Source organism: Thamnophis elegans, chromosome 12, assembly GCF_009769535.1.
Source record: "Thamnophis elegans isolate rThaEle1 chromosome 12, rThaEle1.pri, whole genome shotgun sequence".
Taxonomy (NCBI): Eukaryota; Metazoa; Chordata; class Lepidosauria; order Squamata; family Colubridae; genus Thamnophis; species Thamnophis elegans.
Window position 1 is genome coordinate 54321197 of NC_045552.1, and position 22455 is coordinate 54343651.

At 42.0% G+C, this 22455-nt stretch overlaps 1 protein-coding gene across 2 annotated transcripts in view; it reads left to right on the forward strand.

The window, feature by feature from the left end:
- Positions 1-16785, forward strand: part of SEPTIN6 (septin 6) — a 41591-nt gene extending 24806 nt beyond the window's left edge. Inside the window, exons 4-10 of one of the 2 annotated variants that reach the window (XM_032228519.1) lie at positions 593-779; positions 3479-3640; positions 4931-5027; positions 6845-7013; positions 8247-8379; positions 10360-10550; positions 16582-16785. In XM_032228519.1, coding sequence (XP_032084410.1) covers positions 593-779; positions 3479-3640; positions 4931-5027; positions 6845-7013; positions 8247-8379; positions 10360-10550; positions 16582-16606 — 964 coding nt within the window. In that variant the 3' untranslated portion in view covers positions 16607-16785. Of the gene's footprint in view, positions 1-592; positions 780-3478; positions 3641-4930; positions 5028-6844; positions 7014-8246; positions 8380-10359; positions 10551-12765; positions 13137-16581 lie in introns of those variants that run through there. The other variant, XM_032228520.1, reaches the window with a different exon arrangement.
- The last annotated feature ends 5670 nt before the right edge of the window (positions 16786-22455 follow it).

Consider the following 22455-nt stretch of genomic DNA (forward strand, 5'->3'; position numbering starts at 1 on the left):
TTCCGATATGGGTGGGGCCGCCACAAAGAGGAAGAGGTCGGCCTAGTCTCCAAAGCACTTGAAGACAGGAGAAGAAGCAATGGGTGGAAACCGATCAAGGAGAGAAGCAACCTTAGAACTAAGGAGGAATTTCCTGACAGTGAGAACCATTAAGCAGTGGAACAACTTGCCACCGGAAATTGTGAATGCTCCAACGCTGGAAGTTTTGAAGAAGAAATTGGACAGCCATTTGTCTGAAATGGTAGAGGGTTTCCTGCCTGAGCAGGGGGAGTTGGACTAGAAGACCTCCAAGGTCTCGTCCAGCTCTGTTATTTCATTATATTCTTGAGAGCCAAATCTGTTAGTGCTTTGTTGGCTAAATCCGGACTGGACCCCTTAGATCAGTTCAGGTGAACCGCTGAACATGAAAGTGAGTTGACATGGGTGACATTTCCTCATGTCCAGTCTTGAATTCTGAGACTGGTAGAACTCACCAACCATCTGGAGAACATCAGACCAAAGAAGTTGCTCAAAAGAAGCTTTTCTTCTATGTAGGAAGCAGCGGAAAAAAATTAACACACGTTCTGTCTCCCCATTTATTTATTTCATGAAGCTATAAACCCATTGTGGAGTTCATCGACACCCAATTTGAATCCTACCTTCAAGAGGAGTTGAAAATTAGACGCGTGCTGCATAATTATCACGATTCCAGGGTCCACGCTTGCTTGTACTTCATCGCTCCCACGGGACATTCTTTGAAGTCCTTGGACTTGGTCACCATGAAGAAACTGGACAGTAAGGTAGGACGTGCAAGATGCAGCTGATGAGAAGGTCTTCTTGTCCATGACCTTGGTCCATGTGACACCCCTCCCCCGAGGTCCACTTCTGTGGTGCCTTCTATACTTTGATAAGTGGGATATAATTCATTTGGAGATTGTGTTGTTTGGGTGCAGTTGGTAATCTTCATTCAGTCTTGCTCAGGGGTGGGTTCCTACCAGTTCTAACCTCTTCTATAGAAGAGGTTCCACAAATCTACCGTGCCGTTTAGAACCGGTTCCAGCTCCCTCCCCTCGCCTGTCCACACATCATCAAGATGAAGAGTGAGAGGAGGAATTCTGGGAGTTGAAGTTCACAAGTCTTAAAGCTGTCAAGTTTGAACACCCCTGGGATTTTTTTTCTAAAGGGTTAGGGGTGCAAGGGTCTTGTAACTTGACAACTTTGAGACTTGCACACTTCAATGCCAGAGTTCCTGAGCCAACATGACTGGAGGAGGAATTCTGGGAGTTGAAGTCCACAAGTCTTAAAGCTGTCAAGTTTGAACATCCCTGGGAGTTTTTTCTAAATGGTTAGGGGTGCAAGGGTCTTGTAACTTGACAGCTTTAAGACTTGCGTGCTTCAAATGCCAGAGTTTCTGAGCCAACATTTTGGTTGCTAAGCAAGAGCGTTGTTAAGTGAGTTTCACCACATTTTACAAGTTGGCCACGCCCACCCAGTCACATGGCTGGCAAGCCACTCCCACAAAGCAGGCCACACCTACAGAAGAGGTTCTAAAAAATTTTGAAATCCACCACTGGTCCTGCTTAAATAGAATCCAGCAGCAAGTTTAAGGACGTCTGTTGCTATTTGGGGGGAAAGAAGATTGGAAGATTGAGGCAAGAGACTCAGCCAAGGGAGCGAGCAGATAAGAGACAGCCTAGCCCACGCTGAATAATGGGTGGGGCAATCATCTGAGAAGGGATCCTTCTCTAAGTCCTCAGGCTGTAAAGTGATGGTGGGACTTTCAGACTTGTAAGTTTCTGTTAATGTAACTTCCCTATAAATTTAGCATTAGCTCACCTGGTTTTGACTCTGATCTGGTGTTCCAAATAGCATCCAAAATTAAATTAGAGTCCGAGGCAAAGGATTCCTCAACGTTCCAATTTATGAAGAGAGCCATGTTGGCACACTTGGGAAAACCCGAATCTGAAAGCTTCCCAGTTTTCCCCGCCCAGTTGAAAGTTCAAGATCTTGCCCCCCACACCCTAAAGTCCATCACATGGTCCAATCTCACACTGCCACGCTGGCAGTTCCACCCATCCAGATCCGGTCAGGTGCAGAGGTGCAAAGACAAAAGATGACCTTGGCTTTCTAGAAAGAATGTTGTTATGGCTACATACCATCTCACTTCTTATACAATCCCCCCCTCCCATTTTCCCACACTAGAAAATGCATAGTAGAATAATAGAAAGCGTGGTAGGCCAAAGATCCAAAAGAAAAGATGGCTGCAGGCCTGACATCTGGTTTACCCCAACTGGCTGCCTTCAATCTTGCAAATCTGAAAGTACATCCTTTCCCCCCTCCTCCTTTACAGCTAAAGAAACTAGGGAGGGTCTCTTTGGAACCTCTGTTCATCTCTGGGTTCTTCTGTCCCTTATCTGACCATTCCTTAGTCAGCTTCTCTTTGTCCCATCCACCGAGGTCTTTCCCACGTGTTATTTATTACACAATGATTTTTCTTCAAGGAAAGTTTTGGGTGATTCCAGCGGTTCAGAATGGATAATCTTGAATTGAATCAGAACTGGCACAGGGAACCTGATTGTGCCATCAATTATCCATGACCTGCATACCCCAAACTGGTGCATGTCGATGTGAAGCTCATTGCAGCCATAGGCTATCCTGTTTTGGGGGGTTCCACCACAAATGCGCGAACGACAAAAGCGCGCCTGACTAAACCGCGGTGACAAAACCGCGCGACGAAGGAGCGACGAATGAGCCCTGAAGCGCGCCGACAACAGTGCGCCGACAGAAGCGCGCTGTAACCTAACCCTAAACCTAACCCTAAACCTAACCCTAAACCTAACCCTAAACCTTACCTTAACTTAAATCGCGCTTCTGTCGGCGCGCTGTTGTCGGCGCGCTGTTGTCAACATGCTTTTGACATCGCGGTTTTAGCACCGCGGTTTTGTCGGTGCGCTTATGACGTTCGCGCTTTTGTCGGGTCACGGTTTTGGGGTAGAAATGTAGGGAAAAGGAATGGAACACTAATCAAAACCTTGCTTCCCAAACTAAGAATTATACCGTGTTTTCTTGAAAATAAGACAGGGTCTTATTTTCTTTTGACGCCCGATATAAGCGCTTGGCCTTATTTTCAGGGAGGTCTTATGATTTTTGAGGTGCAAGAGGCGGTGAGCATTGTCAACTAATGGCGGCTGCTGTGTTGCAGTATTTTCAGGGAGGGCTTATTTTAGCGCATGCAGTTAAAAGCCCGATTGGGCTTATTATCCGGGGAGGTCTTATTTTCACGGAAATAGGGTATGTGTGCATATTTCCTATTCAGTTTTAATTCTTTTCTCTCTACATATATCTTTTTAAACTCCAAAAATAATGTAAAAGAGAATGCTATCTGGTTTTTTTCCTGCTCTGGAACATCGCGTCTTAACTCTGGGAATTTTCATGCAATCAAACTTCATGTCGTTTAAATGTTCAGAATGCCTCTTTTCTCGGTTGGGATTCCCTGCAGGTGAATATCATTCCTATTATTGCCAAATCCGACGCTATCTCCAAGAGTGAGCTGACCAAATTCAAAATTAAGATCACCAGTGAACTCGTGAGCAACGGAGTGCAAATCTACCAATTCCCTACCGACGATGAATCCGTGTCAGAAATCAATGGAACCATGAACGTAAGATAATACCGCAATAGCCATAATCACTTCTGGATTTAAATATTGCATTTGGGGAAAAAAAGTCTATGGGGATTCTCCATCATCCAGGTCCTGGTTGTCCCAAAGGTGTTTTTTCAAGAGGCAACTGGACTTTCTGGTTTTTCCTTTGAAGAGGTTTTGCTTCTCACCCAAGAAGCTTCTTCAGTTCTGAGAGAAGCTGAAGAAGCTTCTTGGATGAGAATCGAAACCTCTTCAAAGAAAAATTAGAAAGTCCAGTTGCCTCTTGAAAAAAACACCTTTGGGTCATTGGAAAAAAAAGATTCACACCTGATCTCTGTTCTAGACTTCATTTCATTTCATTTCATTTTATTATATTTATATGCCGCCCTTTCCCCCCGAAGGGGACTCAGGGTGGCTAACAAATCAAATCAGGGAAGGGGGGGGTACAGACAAAAAATAAAAAACAAAACATAACAATACATAATTTAAAAACACACAACAGTCACACCATTCAAGATGGGGGCAACAGCTCTTTAGCCCCAGGCCTGTCGGAACAGCCAGGTTTTAAGGGCTTTGCGGAAGGCCTGGAGGGTGGTGAGGGTTCGAATCTCCACGGGGAGCTCGTTCCAGAGGGTCGGAGCAGCCACAGAGAAGGCTCTCCTCCGGGTAGTCGCCAGTCGACACTGGCTGGCGGATGGAATTCGGAGGAGGCTTAATCTATGGGATCTAATCGGTCTAGTGGAGGTGATTGGCAGCAGGCGGTCTCTCAAGTACCCAGGTCCAGACTTTCAGGCAGGACTTCCTTGTTATTGTTATTGTTCCTTCTTTCATCCACAATTTTGAAAGTATATTTTTATTTTATTTTATTTTTTAATTGAACTATCGTTAGTAAACATAACTAACTAAATTAACATAGATATTACATGAATAGAGGGGGGGGGGAAACAAAAATACCAAAAAATCTACTAAAGTTTTCTAGATGCTTTTACTGGTTTATTGTTTTTGTTTTAATGGTTTTTATAATTTTTGAACTGCAACCCACCAGAGTCACTTGGTTGAATTGGGCAACTGTAGAAATTGAATGGATAAATGAATAACAATTAATAAATAAAATGCAAGTGGAGAGGTACGATTTACAGATTTAACCATGTATGCGAAGTATCACCTTATTGTAGTCTATTGCTATAGGGATGAACCGTAAAATCCACCCCAGTTTGATGAAATTGTGACTCCTTCCTGTAATGTCTGATACATCAACTAATATTGAAGTTGAATTCTCTCTCTCTCTCTCTTTTTGGGGTGCTCCAGGCTCATTTACCTTTTGCCATCATTGGCAGCACAGAAGAAATCAAGATAGGAAATAAAATGATGAGGGCACGCCAATATCCATGGGGGATAGTGCAGGGTAAGTAAAGTGGCTAGTTCAAGAGACCTTGCTGGCACCTTGACAAAATGTTCTTCCTGGTTGGGTCTTGTGCAGCTGAACAAGATAGCTTCCTAGAAGGTCCCACCTGTGTAATAACTTTTAGAGTTGTCTTTCGGTTCAATAAGAAGCAACGGATGGAAACTAATCAAGGAGAGAAGCAACTTAGAACTAAGGAGACATTTCCTGATAGCTAGAACAATTCATCAGTGGAATGACTTGCCACCAGAAGTTGTGGGTGCTCCAACACTGGAGGTTTCCAAGAAGAGATTAGACAACCATTTGTCTGAAATGGTCTAGGGTTTCTTGCCTGAGTGGTTGGTTAGACTAGAAGACCTCCAAGGTCCCAAACTCTGTTATTCTCTTGAGCTTGGCTGTTTTCTTCCAGACATTTCATTACCAAAGTAAGGAACATCATCAGTGTTCAGGATCTCATAATTGAAATATTTATTTATTTTGGGGTTTTTTGGAGTGGAAACGCCTCAGAATTCCTTCCTTAAATATTCTCCTGCTTAGAGCTGAGGTGGCGCAGTGGTTAAATGCAGCACTGCAGGCTACTTCAGCTGACTGCAGTTCTGCAGTTCGGCTGTTCAAATCTCACCGGCTCAGGGTTGACTCAGCCTTCCATCCTTCCGAGGTGGGTAAAATGAGGACCCAGATTGTTGTTGGGGGCAATACGCTGACTCTGTAAACCGCTTAGAGAGGGCTGAAAACCCTATGAAGCGGTATATAAGTCTAACTGCTATTGCTAGGTTAACTGTACTGAACAAGTAAATTCTGCCCTCATCACATATTTAGCCTATATAAACATTGGAAATGGGTGGGTGGGAATCATATCTGTCCTTTGGTTGACTCTGCATTTGCTTTTATTTCATAGATGTCATTGTAAGTTTGTTTGTTCTGTTTTCAAACCATGGCAGTTTGAAGATAGATGGACTTCAACTCCCAGAATTCCACAGCCAGCCATACCTGCTGGGGAATTCTGGGAGTTGAGGTCCTTACATCTCAAAATTACTAAGATGGAGGAACAATGTTGTAGAACAGAGGTGTCAAATTTAAGTTCATTGAGGGCCACATCAGGGTTGTGTTTGACGTGGGGGAGGAGTGGCCAGGGTGGGCGTGGCCAGCTCGACATCACTTGTGTCGGGGGGGGGGTATCTGTGGTGGCCAAGTGCTAAGGTGGGACTTCCCTCAGACCCTCCATCACTCTCATTATAATCTCCCTCCCTCCCTTCCTTCCCTCCTTCCCTCCCTTCCTCCCTCCTGCCTTCCTGCCTCCATCCCTCTTTTTCTTCCTTCCTTCCTTCCTTCCTTCCCTCCCTCCCTCCTGCCTTCCTGCCTCCCTCTCTCTTTTTCTTCCTTCCTCCCTCCTGCCTGCCTGCCTTCCTTCCTTCCTTCCCTCCCTTTCTTCCTTCTTTCCTTCTTTCCTTCTTTCCTTCTTCTTTTTCCTTCCCTCTTCATTCTCCTTTTTTCTTCCTTCCCCTCTTTCCATATTTTTCTTTGTCTTTCCTCATTCCCCTTCTCCTTTCTTGTCCCTTCTCGGATGCTCAAATGCAAAAATTTCTCCTTTCGTTTTGTTTTGCTATTAGTTTTAGTTTTGCTAACCTTCTGCCAGAAAATGAAGCCCCCTCCTCCCCATTTTCACTGGCTGTTTCCAGGGCGGCCCTGCGGGGCAGTTCTAACCACCCCGGGGCCCGAATTTGGCCCCCAGGCCTTGAGTTTGAGACCCCTGTTGTAGAGCAGCATGCAATCAAATAAAATTGATCAGTCGCCCCTCTTTTTCTCGCCCCCCCCCCCAGTGGAAAACGAAACCCACTGTGACTTTGTGAAACTCAGAGAGATGTTGATCCGGGTAAACATGGAAGATCTTCGCGAACAAACCCACACGCGCCATTATGAGTTATACCGACGGTGTAAACTGGAAGAAATGGGGTTTAAGGACACCGATCCGGACAGCAAGCCGTTCAGGTACGGTTTACCAGATCAGGGGCACCCGTGGAAGGGGCTGTCAAAATGAAATAAACTATGATGGTGGTTGCTACTGCGTGAGTAAAGTTTTGTCACTTGCTTTAACAGTGATCCCTGCACTACAGCACTACTTAATACAACATTGGTAGGGGAAAAAATTTGCTTACAAGGGAAAAAAACCTCGACCAAACTTGTTTTTAAAAACATAAACCTTGGTTTCAGATTCCTTCATGGCACTATTGTATACCAGCCAAGAGATATTTCAAATATTGATTGTTTGGTCATATATCTATATCTATATCTATATCTATATCTATACCTATACCTATACCTATACCTATACCTATACCTATACCTATAATCTATCTATCTATCTATCTATCTATCTATCTATCTATCTATCTATCTATCTATCTATCTATATATATATATATATATATATATATATATATATATATATATATATATAATTTTATCACTTTGTTGTTTTTATGTACACTGAGAGCTTATAAACTGGAGACAAATTCCTTTCCAATAACACTTGGCCAATAAAGAACTATTCTATTCTATTCTATTCCATTCTTCATTCCAATATTTATTCTATTCCATTCCATTCTTCATTCCAATATTTATTCTATTCCATTCTTCATTCCAATATTTATTCTATTCTATTCTTCATTCCAATATTTATTCTATTCCATTCCATTCTTCATTCCAATATTTATTCTATTCCATTCTATTCTATTCTTCATTCCAATATTTATTCTATTCCATTCCATTCTTCATTCCAATATTTATTCTATTCTATTCTATTCTTCATTCCAATATTTATTCTATTCCATTCCATTCTTCATTCCATTCTTCATTCCAATATTCTCTTCTATTCTTCATTCCAATATTTATTCTATTCTATTCTATTCTATTCTTGTGATTCCCCTTTTGAGATCTTCTGACAAGCAAAGTCAATGGCAGAAGCCAACTTCACTTATACTAACTTGATACTAACTTATCGACTGCAAGGTTTCACTTAACAACAGTCACCAGAAAGATCATAAAATGGAACAAAACTCACTTAGCAAAGAAATGTTGTGGCTGTCAGCCAAGGACCACCTAAATCATCTTGATTCTGCAGATGTACAAGCAGAAGACATGGATAGGTTTTGGATGGCATGAGCTGTAAGGTGACTCAAGCTGAATTGGCTGGTTTTCCCCACCCTTCTTGTCCAATTCTAGTTTACAAGAAACCTACGAGGCCAAAAGGAATGAATTTCTTGGAGAGCTTCAGAAGAAAGAGGAGGAGATGAGGCAGATGTTCGTCCAGAGGGTGAAAGAGAAGGAAGCGGAGCTGAAAGAGGCTGAAAAAGAGGTGAATTGACTGATTGATTAAATGTATTTCCTCTCTATCTCATGTCGAAGTGACTCTTGAACTGATGAGGGTCTGCAGCGAGGCTGCGATGGTATCAGACCAATCATAACCAACAGGGGTGGGATTGAAAACGTTTAGCAACCGGTTCTCTGCCTGGTTGCTGGGTGGGCGTGGCCATGGGGGCGTGGCCTACTCAGCCTCCTGCACCACAGGGCGGGAGGAGTTTCTGCTTTCCCCAGGCTCTAGAGGCTTCCTTTGAGCCTCCGGGAGGGTGAAAACGGCCTCTCCTGGGCTCCGGAGGTTGGAAACAATCCTCCGGAGCCCAGAACTTTCCAGAACTTCTGGGAGGCCCATTTTTCACCCTCCCAGAGCCTCCACATAAGCCCTGCGCTAACCTGGCATCCAAAACGGGCCAGGTGGAGACTCCTGGTAGGGGGGGAACGGGGTGTGGAGGGCCAGCCAGTTCTTTTAACTACTGCTTCAGCAAACAAAATGTAAAATTAGCATCTAGTTCTCCCGAACTGGCCTGAATTGGCTGAATCTCACCCCGGATAATCAAGATGACTAATGGTTTAGCTGAGCAACATTTCTGGTTTTAAATGCATTCTTTCCGTCACAACAACGTAGCTTTTGTTGAATCAAGTTGCAAACCCCACGGCATCACCTGTCTTGTTTTGTGGAATCTCCCCCAAAGGAACATCCCAGACCTGGTCTCCAGGAGGTCCATTCCTCCCTTAAAATGAGTAAGGTTTTCAACCCTTACTTCCTTGTGGTCTCTTTCATTCTCTGCAAGGCAAAGAGAGAAGTATCTGTGAATATAATGGCAGCCAGAGAGAGGTTTTCTCAGAATGCCATGTATTTTTTCGAAGTATAAGACGCACCAAGGTTTTGAAGAGGGCAATTTTTTTAAAAAAGGTTTGGCCCTCTGCAATAGCAATAGCAGTTAGACTTATATACCGCTTCATAGGGCTTTCAGCCCCCTCTAAGCGGTTTACAGAGTCAGCATATTGCCCCCAACAACAATCCGGGTCCTCATTTTACCCACCTCGGAAGGATGGAAGGCTGAGTCAACCCTGAGCCGGTGAGATTTGAACAGCCGAACTGCAGAACTGCAGTCAGCTGAAGTAGCCTGCAGTGCTGCATTTAACCACTGCGCCACCTCGGCTCCCAAACCTCCCAAAACTTGTTTTTCGCTAAAAGGGGCCCGTTTTCCCCCCTCCCAAAAAAGGGGCTTGCAGAGTGCTCCTGGGGGAAGGCAAAAAGGAGCAAAAAACAGCCCGTTTTTCGTAAAAAGAAACAGCATGGATAGCCTTTAGGAAGCTTATAGAGTGCTCCTGGGGGCGGGGGGGAGGGTTAAATTGAGCAAAAAATGGGCCGTTTTTTCCTCATTTCTGCCCTCCCCAGCCCCCAGGAGCACTCTGAAAGGCTCCTAAAGGCTATGCACAGCCATTTTGGTGAAGGGAGAGGGGTTTCAGGAGGCAAAAAATGTTGTATTCAGTGTATAAGATGCACCCAGATTTTCAGTCTCTTTTTTGAGGGAAAAAGGTGTGTCTTATACTCCGAAAAATATGGTAGTCGTGGGAGATTTGAGACAACTTATCCTACCTCAGAGAGGCATTTAAATCAAAGTTCTCTCTTGAGATTTGCTATGATCACTTCTGTATCTCTGTCCCAGCTACTCTGTTCAGCAAACGTCAAATGTGCTCCAACCCACACAACAGATTTTTGATTCAAGCTTCTGTCTCTCGTGTCATGTAATCCTTTTGCAAAGCAAGTGGGTTATGGGGATGGCGGAGCCCCATAACTCTCTTCCTGGAGAGTTTTGAGAACGGTCTGTATTTAGATCACTTTGTTCCAGGCCGTTAGTAAGTTTCTGAGGAACCTCATGGTTCCTGGATGAGTCCTGGATGTCCCTGATGAGGCCAAGGATCTCCTCTTGAGAATTGGGTTGACTTGTGTGCCTTGGTACCCTTATTCCAGCTCCACGAGAAATTTGACCGCCTGAAGAAGCTGCACCAGGATGAGAAGAAGAAGCTGGAGGACAAGAAGAAAACCTTGGATGATGAAGTCAACGCCTTTAAGCAGAGGAAGACAGCCGCTGAATTGCTTCAGTCTCAGACTCAGCAGGCAGGAGGTTCACAGACACTGAAAAGGGAAAAGGAGAGAAAAAAGTAAGTGGGCTTCTTCCTTCCTTCCTTTTCTCCACAGTTGAGGTCTTCTGACCATCCTTGTGGTACCAACATGTCTTACCTCTTTTCTGAAATCCTCTCTGGGAGTTGGGCTGTTTGGGGCATGGATAGGTTGAGTGATAGGATCTCTTGGGTTTTAATCAATTTAATCAACATCTGGTGATTTCCCATCTGTTCGTATCAACGTTTCCTGGGCTTTCCTACATGAAAGATGGCGGACAGTCTCTGAACCCACCTTGGTAGCTCAAAAGTTTGGTTCCCATCCTAAAAACTGACCATATCTAACTTAAAGGACTGCCTGACCAGAAAGACACAATATGGTTTCTACGGGTTGGTGAGAAGATGGATTTAGATCAGGTCATCTGGTCACACTATTGATTCCATCTTATTTACCTCACCTCATGAAAGGAAATCTGTCCTTTGACCCATGTTCTCCTCACTCTTCCTGGACCATTGAGTCACTCCTTTAAGAATACAGGTGGCTTTTACCTCAGGCATATAGGAAGAAAATAACCTTCTCTTGCTTGCATTATTTGAAGAGTTGAAGAAATGGGGCTCCTCAGTCTGAGTTTGAAGCTTTTAAGATAGTGCCCACCTTAGCAACTTTAAGATAGATGGAATTCAGCCCCCAGAATTCCCTGGCTAGCAACGCATTAAACACATCTTATTGCTATTAATGTTATTAATGTTAATGTTGTTAAGGTGGACCAATCTTTTTAACTCTTTATTGTCATTGCACCTCGTACAACGAAATTAAACGCCATCTTCAGTGTACATTATACAGAAGAAAAACTACAATTGAAGCATAACCGGCCGAACAAATAGGTTCGAAAATAATTTCTCTCCTTGGGCTGTCAAGACTCTTAAACACAACCACAAATCACTCTACACACATGGAGAAAAGTATTACTAGTTTTTCTTTTTCTTTCTTTTTCTTTCTTTCTTTCTTTCTTTCTTTCTTTCTTTCTTTCTTTCTTTCTTTCTTTCTTTCTGTCCGTCCTTTTTTCTTTCTTTTCTTTCTGTCTGTCTTTCTTTCCATCCATCCATCCATTTTTCTTTCTTTCTTTCCTTTCTTTCTGTCTGTCTTTCTTTTCTTTCTGTCTGTCTGTCTGCCTTTCTGTCCATCCTTCTTTCTTTCTTTTTCTTTTTTTCTTTCTTTCTCTCTGTCTGTCTGTCTTTCTTTCTGTCCATCCATCCATCCTTCTTTCTTTCTTTTCTTTCTTTCAGTCTGTCTGTCTTTCCATCCATCCATCCTTCTTTCTTTCCTTTCTGTCTGTCTGTCTGTATTTCTTTCTTTCTTTCTTTCTTTCCTTTCTTTCTGTCTGTCTTTCTTTTCTTTCTGTCTGTCTGTCTGCCTTTCTGTCCATCCTTCTTTCTTTCTTTTTCTTTTTTTCTTTCTTTCTCTCTGTCTGTCTGTCTTTCTTTCTGTCCATCCATCCATCCTTCTTTCTTTCTTTTCTTTCTTTCAGTCTGTCTGTCTTTCCATCCATCCATCCTTCTTTCTTTCTTTCTTTCTTTCTTTCTTTCTTTCTTTCTTTCTGTCCATCCATCCATCCTTTCTTTCTTTCCTTTCTGTCTGTCTGTCTGTCTGTATTTCTTTCTTTCTTTCTTTCTGTCTGTCTGTCTGTCTGTCTGTCTGTCTTTCCATCCATCTGTCCATCCTTCTTTCTTTCTTTTCTTTCTTTTTCTTTCTTTCTTTCTTTTTTCTTTCTTTCTTTCTTTTCTTTTTTCTCTAATTACTTGCATAGAGATTATTCATTATACTATTTATGTTGTTTATATTTTTTGTCATGAATTGCACCAAATGAGGCTAAAACCAATTTCGTTGTATACATGATACAATGCTATACTAAACTATAAAAATACAACAAAAAACCCACACATCCTTCACATTCTCTACCATTGAATTAAAAACCCCTGATATTTCATTTTTGACTTCAGGGGTGGGCTCAGAGAATGTCCTCCATCTTCCACCCTATTTTGTTGTTTTGTTTTTTGATGCTGCTTTATATAAGGCAGTAAGTAATTGAGGTTCATAAAGGGACATTTTTCATCCCTCGCCCCGAGATATGGGAAGGAGAATCGTAGCAGGTCAGATAAAACCCATTATATATAGAATTTTATTTCTCTCCTCCTTACATTTTCATTGCGCTAAATTTGCCTTCCTCTTAGTTTTTATTTGTGTGCTATTTTTCAGTTAATCCCTGCTGTTTGCTGCATGGTGCATGAAACGGTACCTTGTGTTGGTAAGCTGTGACTAAACCGAGATGGCAAGGCAGTGGGACCCACAAACACACCTTGCGCCAGACGAGACACAATCCTCCTGAATCGCCCGACTCCTAGTATTTTTTGGCCATTCCCAAGATACCGAATCTCCAGTTGTGCATCCTTCCTTCTAAGTGAGGGGAAGGCAGTCGGAATATTCTGTCCCTTCTCCGTCAGCTATTTGAACCGCCACCAAGATTTTTTTAAAAAGTGTTACATTTTTTTTAAAAAAGTATTAAAAATCTTTCTTCCAAAATGCAAAACTTTTTTTTTAAAGTATTAAAAACTTTCTTCTGGAATGTTTCTTTCCCCTCTTCCGCCACATTTTTTTTTTGGTACCTGATGTTAGTTTACATAAGGTAGTAAGTCACTGAGGTTCATAAAAGGATATTTTTTTCATCCCCACCCCCCACCCCAAAAAATTCTGGATAGGAGTGATATGGTGGCCTAGAGGTGGAGTTCTCGCCTCACAATCTGGAGGCTGTGAGTTCCATCCTAAGTAGAGGCAGATATTTCTCTCTCTGGGCACAATGAAAATACATCTGCTGAAACAAAACTCCGCATTGGCAACAGGGAAAGGCATCCGGCCATTAATCACTCGGCTAGCTTCATACGGTTGCCCAGACTCTCCACCCCACAATGAATTATGGGGTCATTAAAAGATGATAAGGATTCTGGATAGGATGAGGTTAAAAACCTTTTTGCTCAATACACATTGTGTAAAAATAAAGGCAGGCCTCAAAGAACCACATTCTATGAGTGACCGAAGACGAAATGGCACTCTAAAAAAAGCGACTTACAACCGGTCCTTGCATTTACGTCGGTCATAGAATTCCCAGAGTCAGGAAAATTGGGCCCAACTGACTCACTTAACAACTACCTTGCTTAGCGATGGAAATTCTAGTCCCAATTGTAGTCATAAATCAAGGGCTATCTATAATGTTGTTGGCCTTTAGTTTCTAAGCTGGTTAGACCCGAACAATCACTAAACTTTCCACTACTGGAAAAAATAATAATCTTCCAACTGTTTATAGGATGAAATCTTACTTGAATCACCGAGAACCTTTTTCTTTTTTTTACAATAGTCAATGGGTGGCTCTGATATATAATTTAAACGGGTTTTTCTAGGGTTAAAAGGACTTTTCCAGAACAGTTTGCACCCGGAATGAAAGACAAGCTAAGAACAGAAAAAGAGAAAAACCAACAGTTTGTCTTCGGGACGACATCAGCAATATGGAAACCGGGCCCAAACAATAGACTTGTTTATCCTGGTCTCGGAACATAACCCAAGGCGAGCAACTGGGATAAACATTGTGAGTCGTTGTTAGCTTTTGAATTGCTTTTGGCCGGTTGCCACGTCCAACCCTGAAGCCTCCTAGTTGTAGGTCAAAGAAGCCTCTTCTTCGGTCCCTCAGATTATAGGTGAAGAACAAAAGAGTTGGAGAACAAGGGAAGCGGTTCTTCTTTTGCGAGATCCTTCCCAACCATTCCCGAATCTTTCCAGTTTTGATTTGGGCTGGGAAATTTTGCATGGGGCATGCGTTTTCCTGCATTCACCTAAACTGCCAGCTGCAATCTGCTAGCACCAAAAAAAATACCCACCTCCAAACGAACTTAATGCTGCCCGAACCAAGCATGTTAAAACAAATTTTTTTAAAGAAAAAACTAACAATGTTTTCTCCCTTTCTTCTTATAATTTAGGCACCAGGGATGGGCAAGTAGATTGTGGCGATGCCAGAATTGTGTTGACGCTTGTCTGCGTTTCTTTGCCAGTGTTACAAGAATTTAAGTTGGAAGCATCCCCTATTTTGAAATTGCTAGGTGGTTTATAAGCTTAAGGGTTAAAGAAGTTTAAAACACAGATAAATGTTGCTTCTAATTCATTGTGGTCATTTTATTCCTCAGTTAAGAGCGTTTATTAAGCCTTAAAGACAGGGTTTTTTTTTTTAAATCAACTATTTATATTTTGTTCCAGGATAGGAAGATCGCAGTTGATAAATGCTGTGTGTTTATTTTCAATCAAACAGCATCTGCCATAAAACACATACCTTTGAATGTCATTATGGTCTTTGCGTCTCATACAGTATCTCTCGGCATGACACTGAATTCAAAATTATGTTGCCCATCTCTGGTGCCAATTTTTATTTAGCTTCAATTAATTAAGAGAAACATTAATCCTTTTTCGTTGTGGTATGTTTTCAGTTCAAGCTTCCTGCATACCTTTCTCCAGGGAAAAAATAATAATCTACATTTTGAATTAATACGCATTTCATCCCTCTTCCTTTTCTTTCTAATGCATTTCCTTCCCCTTTTCTGCATTTTTTTTAATTTTGTTTTGTTTTGTTCTGTTTTCCTGAATGCAAAAAAAGAGGCTGTATTCTCTTGACTGTTTTGGCAAAGATTTTTTTTTTTTTTGGCAATTCTTTCTTGGATTTGATGAGCTAAGCTCCAAAGGCCCTTCTGTTTTTATCCTGTTGACCGGCAGTTTCCGTCAGGATGGATGTCCCCAAAATGTTTAGCATCAGCATTTCAGTAAGCCACAGATTGTGCATATGTGGGTGGGTGTTTGTGTGCAAGCTGCATGTCTGGTTAAGAGTTGAGTTTTTTTTCTCTCTCAGAGAGGGAGGGAGGGACGGAGGGACAAAAGGTTCATTTTTCTCTTTACTTTTTTAGAACAGCTTTTTAGGATATTTTTAAGGAAGGCTTTGTTCATCCGATTGTTGATTTTCTCTGCATCTTGACTGTTGCAAACACAACAAAATAAGTGCAACAATAGGAATTTGAAGATGTAATCAGAGCTGTTTTTAGCTTTTCCCATCCTGAATGTTGAGCCTTGGACCTTCAACGTATAAACAAGAATTTTGCCATTGAGTTACATCTGGTTAGAGTCTATAGTTAGGGATGCGGCGGCTCAGTGGCTAAGACGCTGAGCTTGTCGATCAGAAAGGTCGGCAGCTCGGCGGTTCGAGTCCCTAGCGCCGCGTAACGGAGTGAGCTCCCGTGACTTGTCCCAGCTTCTGCCAACCTAGCAGTTTGAAAGCACATTAAAAAATGCAAGTAGAAAAATAGGAACCACCTTTGGTGGGAAAGTAACAGCGTTCTATGCCCTTTCGGCATTGAGTCATGCCAGCCACATGACCCCGGAAACATCCTCGGACAGCGCTGGCTCTTCGGCTTTGAAACGGAGATGAGCACCGCCCCCTAGAGTCGGGAACGACTAGCACATATGTGTGAGGGGATCCTTTACCTAAGACTTATGGATTTCAACTCCCAGAATTCCCCAGCCAGCATGAAGTCCACAAGCATGGCTGGCTGGGGAATTCTGGGAGTTGAAGTCCACAAGTCTTACAATTGCTAAGTTGGCAGACCATTACTCTACATATAATGCCCCCTATCTAAAACTAGCCATTCCTAAGCCAAACAACACCAACTTGATGGATAGTTGACGCTAGGATATCTTTCTCAGCCCCATCGCCATTCACATTTTCAACATCCTTGGAAACCGTTCAAATCTGAAAGCTTGACGTAAACTCATTGTACTGAAATCGTTCTGAATGAACACAATCGCCTCCTCCGTTATTTCCATTGGGTGGGGGGGAGGTCTTTGTCCTTATCTCTGATGGGAAGCTTTTTTTTTTTTTTTAAAAAAAGAAAAATAAACGTGGAAACGATTCTGGTTAATGCTTTGTTTTTATTCTTTTTTTTTCTTTTTTTGCTTTCTTTTGTTGTTGTTACCCTTCTTTTACAGTAATCCCTGGCTATGTACTGAGTAGTTCCCCCTTCAATATACTGATCTGGGATGTCGATCTTCACTTATTTATTGCGTTCAGCCTTGGTCGTCTCATGGGCCTTCCAGAATGCCATTTTATACTCTACTACGCAAAGTGTTTACAGGAAATCCTCAACTTACAACACTTCATTTAGTTCAAAGTTACGAGGGCATTGAAAAATTGGGATTGATGACCATTTTTCACAGTTACCTTCGCAGCTTCCCCCGTAATTGTGTGATCAAAATTCAAACGGCTTGGCCACTGATTCATACTTATGACCTTCTGACAAGCAATGTCGACAGGAAAAGCCAATTTCACTTCAATGGCTTATTAATTTATCAGATGCAGGGATTCATTGAGCAACTGTGGCCCTTAAGGTCGTAACATGGGGAGGGGGCAAAACTCACTGAACAAATGTCTCACTTAACAACGGAAAGGTTGGGCTGAATTGTCGTAAGTCGAGGATTACCTGTGTGTTATTTTTATCTGCTGTTTCGCCTGTATTGTGGGGCGCGCCTGATGTAAAAGACCGATATTACAGCTTTTCTTGTGCCCTGTGGGATTTTTTGGGATTCCCACTCTAGGTTGCCTTGCAAACGAATTCACCAGATTTACTCATCAGCAAATGTCCTGCTAGTAAATTGAAGGATGATGTTGTATTTTCAAATGCCCATCGGCAGGGAATGGGATGATGAATATGCTATTAACATAGGCCCATCATCAAAATGTAGGGACGCAGTGGCTCAGGAGCTAAGACGCTGAGCTTGTCGATCAGAAAGGTCAGCAGTTCGAATCCCTAATGCTGCATAACGGAGTGAGCTCCCATTACTTGTCCCGGCTTCTGCCAACCTAGCAGTTCGAAAGGACATAAAAATGCAAGTAGAAAAATAGGAACCACCTTTGGTGGGAAGGGAACAGCGCTCCATGCGCCTTTGGCATTTAGTCATGCCGGCCACATGACCATCGAGATGTTTTGGGACAGCGCTGGCTCTTCGGCTTTGAAACGGAGATGAGCATTGCCCCGTAGAATCGGGAATGTCTATATGTACAAGGGAAACCTTAATTTTTACCTTTTCCAAAAAGCACAGAATACAAGCAGATATTTTAGAATATCTGGGGGGGGGGGGAGCCAAATTTGAATCCTTTTCCCACAGAACTAGGGTGAAGCTTCCATTCCCGAGGGGCAAAATATCCCGGAATTTCAAGCGTTTGGTTTTCAACCACAGAGAACTCTTTCAGCGAGTCTTGCTCTGTAATTCTGCCTCGCTTTTCTCCTGAACGTTTGCATTGACTTGAAATATATATATGTGTGTGTTTGTGTGTGTGTGTGTGTTTGTATTGTGCCTTCCTGCGTTTCCTTCTGCCCCAAGATGCCTGCACTCTTCTAAAATGTGCACTGTACCAGGTAGTCCTCCTTTAGCGCCTGACTCATTTAGCAACCGCCGTGACAAACAGTGCCGTGGAAAATCCCTTTGCAACCCATCCTCACATTTACGACTTTCACAGCTCTGCAGAGCAAAGGAAATCTGATCGGAAGCCTCATCACGGTTTCACTTACCCCCACTTCATTTAACAACTAATTTTGGTCACTAAACAAGGACCACCTGATATTTAATGTGGGCGTCCTCTTTTGACGGTATTTTGCTGCTTGAAGTTCCTAACAGGGCAGGGAAGACATAGATTTACTGCTCTGTGTTTTTTCCCTTTCCATTTGATTGTGTTCCTCGGTTATTTTGCTTTGCCTTTCATTGCCTCTTGTATCTCTCTGCCGTTGGACTGACAAAAACTTTCTTTCTCTCTTCTCTTTTTCCCTCTGTAGCTTTTTCTAACTTGTCTCCGCCTGCTGCATTTCTCTTGAGAAGACGTCTACTTGAGCGAACGTAGGGATACCCCCGTCCTGCTTGGGAAGGGAGAGGGGGAGACAAGAATAAATAAAAAGAAATTTAACCTGGGGAAGAAAAAAAGAGAGAGAGAGATTTGGGTTCGTTTCCTTCCACTCCTATTTTTCCATATGTGCGTGGGGGTGTTTGGGATTCTCTTTTATTTTTATTTTTAAGCTGAGGTATCTCGGGCTTTGCGAAACAAGGTGGAAAAACAATGGGAGAGGCAAGACGTTTTCTACAGCCCCCCCAAAAAATATTGCAGTCCAATTAATGAGGAGGCTACTTCACACAGAGACAGGACTTATTGTGGATTATGGTTATTTTTCTTCCCTTCCTAGTTTTGCCTCAATGTCATGATTGTGGGTTGCTATTTTTATTTTATTTTTGAGTAGAGGAGGGGAAAAAATTGTCCTGTTCCTTCATGGGTTGGTGTGGATTAAAAAAATAATATGCAACGAACAACACACAGAAAAAAATAATAATGACTTTGCTACCTCTGAGGAAGATTTACTTTGAACGCTGATTAAAAAGGACGGTCGGGGACTTTAGAGAAATTCTATTTTTCATTGGGGAGAAGCGGCCTTAAGTTAACCTGCCATTTCAGTTTTTAAGAAGTAATGAACCTTTCCCAATTGAAATAAATGAATTCACTAAATTTGTTTCTATTCAGCATCTTGCACTGAGATGGAAAGTTCATGGTTTAAATCTCTCCTCCTGGATCCAGCTTCCGGTAGAAATGATTCATGTCTGCTATCTTTGCCAGAGTTCTTAAAATGCACAAAAGAGCCTTAAGCATTTGAGGGAGAAAGAAAGAGAGAGAGAGAAATATATAAATAAAGACCTAAGTAGTATTATCGTTGTAGAATTAATCCCCCAAGTTCTAACCGCTTTAAACCTTTGCGAAAGAAGGAAAAACAGAGGCTTCTATATTAAGATGGTGAAGGAAAATAAATTGTAAATGCATCCTCTCTTGTTTTTTCCAAAGTTATCATTACAAGTCACGTGTAACTGCCCTTAAAAATGTACCTAAGTCAGAACTTTTCGGATTGTGTTTGGAACCATTCACTGCATGGCCTGGTTCCCAAGTATTCGTTTCTCCTTTTTTTTTTTTTTAGAAGACCTTTTGTTATGAACAGTTGTGATTGGACAGCTGCACTCAATATATATATATATATATTTACATGATCCACGTGAGCGAACCAGCACTGTTGAACTTAATACCTTTCTAATGTTGTCGATTTTCAATAAAAACTTAACCCTCCCGAAATAAAAGCAGTTCCTGGTCATTATTTACTTCCGGAGTTTTTCCAATGGTCTCGTTTGGATAGAACAGGGGTCTGCTCCGGAGCCGCATGTGGCTCTTTCATACCTCTTATGCGGCTCCCTGTTGCCAGTTGGTCCACAATTGATAGGGCTTTCGGTTAGGACAGGTGGAGGAAAAAGGATGCCACACTAGGAGGAGACTCTATGATGGGGGAACTGAACTTTCAATCTGCTCCAGAATTGAATTGGGGGGCGGGGGGCTTCCGGTTAGGACCTTTGCGGCTCTTTGAGTGTTTAAGGTTGCTGACGACCCCTGGGATAGAACAACAAAAATCACATCCGCGTAAACTTTGCGGTTGGCAAGCACCAGGTGAAGTTATATGGATTTGGAAGAACGGATCTTTCAGGTATCGAATGCTCTCCCAGTTCCTTTAAAATATGGAGGGACCACTTGCAGTAGTGCAAGCCACTTTAGCTGACTGTGATCTGCAGTTCAGCGGTTCAAATCTCACCGGCTCAAGGTCGACTCAGCCTTCCATCCTTCCTAGGTGGGTGAAATGAGGACCCGGACTGTGGGGGCAAGTTGCTGACTCAATTTGCTAAAAAATTTGTAAACCGCTTAGAGAGGGCTGAAAGCCCTATGAAGCGGTATATAAGTCTAATAAATAAATAAATAAATAAATTTTAAAAACAACTTCGTTCCAAGTAATGAAGACTTGGACTCCCCGGAGATCTTCTACAAGGTGTCCGACCATCAGGAGGAGATCAAGATCCATTCTCAGATCCTTCAGAGATCATCTACAATGTCGAGAGCCGGTTGCCAAACTCTGAATTCTGGGGATGCTGCAATGGTCATTAAGTGTTTAAAAAAATGGCCGCAAGTTGCTTTTTTGCAGTTGTAACTTCAGTCAGTAACAGAACTGCTTTTAAGTGGAGGGCTCCTTGTTATCCGAGTCTGTATCCACCAAGCCTTTAATTCCTTCCCCAAGAAGAAAATGAAAAATAGCCTAGGAGATCCAAAGGGACTTTTTTTCAGGAGGCAACTGGGACTTTCTTGTTGTTGTTTTTCTTTGAAGACGTTTTGCTTCTAGCAATAGCAATAGCAGTTAGACTTATATACCGCTTCATAGGGCTTTCAGCCCTCTCTAAGCGGTTTAAAGAGTCAGCATATTGCCCCCAACAACAATCCTGGTCCTCATTTTACCCACCTCGGAAGGCTGAGTCAACCTTGAGCCGGTGAGATTTGAACAGCCGAATTGCAGAACTGCAGTCAGCTGAAGTAGCCTGCAGTGCTGCATTTAACCACTGCACCACCTCGGCTTCTCCTAGAAGCTTCTTCAGCTCTGACTGGACTCCCCATCATCCAGTCAGAGTTAAAGAAGCTTCTTGATGGAGAAGCGAAATGAAAAAAACAAGGAAATCTAGTCACCTCCTGAAAAAACACCTTTGTGGTAAATGATAGACATATCATACATAGACATAATTCTTTTTTCTTTAGTAAATTTTTATTTTTATTAAACAAACAACAAACACACACACACACACACACAAACACCATCACATACAGCATGTCATTTGGTTACAAGTGTTTTTGCATCCATATTCTTGAATAGCATTTACCATCACAGATTTTTCATCTAGTATAACTAAATATCTCACTTTCATTGTACAATATATGTTCAATTACAATTAGTATTATTATTTTTTCCCAATAAACCTAATTCCCTTACACTCTTGATTGTCTATTTGATAACAGTATACCTTTATCTAATCACAAATCCCAATATGAAATTTTTTTTACCAACCATTTATATTTGTATGTCACTATTTTCAATTATGCATAATTCCACCAATCAACTATCTGGTACGCTTATGTTCATTATTGTCCTTGTACATCATACATTCAAAGAGAAATATTATTCCTTCATTTTTAAACAAAATATTCTAAATAGTCACTACATATATATACCAATTTTTAATTATTCCCTTATTAAAATTATTTATCAACAAGATATCTTTGTATTATATTCTTAGAGTTATACAGTATATCACCGATCCTCTATCAAGTATACATAAAATCATTGTTATCCTTATCCATTTCAAAACAAAAAGTTCTAAAGTATTCAATTCATATATGTATCAGTTTTTCATTGTATCATTGTTAATCTATTTCACAGCATAATTGTGTTATCATTTAACTCCTTCAGTTAAAACATGAGTAAAACATTTTTCATTTCCAAGTTTTTCCCCCCAACCACTGATAAAACAAGGAATTGGCCCAAAGTCATCCAGATGGTTTTTCATGCCAAAGGCTGGATTAGAACTCTCCATCTCTTGGTGATTGGTCCGATCGTCTAGCTAACTTTCCCTACCTAAGACAGGACTAGAATTCACCATTTCCCAATGATTGGCCCAAAGTCACCAAACCGGCTTTCCTATCTAGGGTGGAACTAGAACTCACTGTCTCCTAGTGTTTGGCCCAAAGTCACCAAACCGGCTTTCCTGTCTAGGGTGGAACTAGAACTCACTGTCTCCTAGTGATCGGCCCAAAGTCACCAAACCAGCTTTCCTGTTTAGGGAGGAACTAGAACTCACTGTCTCCTAGTGATTGGCCCAAAGTCACCAAACCAGCTTTCCTGTTTAGGGAGGAACTAGAACTCACTGTCTCCTAGTGATTGGCCCAAAGTCACCAAACCAGCTTTCCTG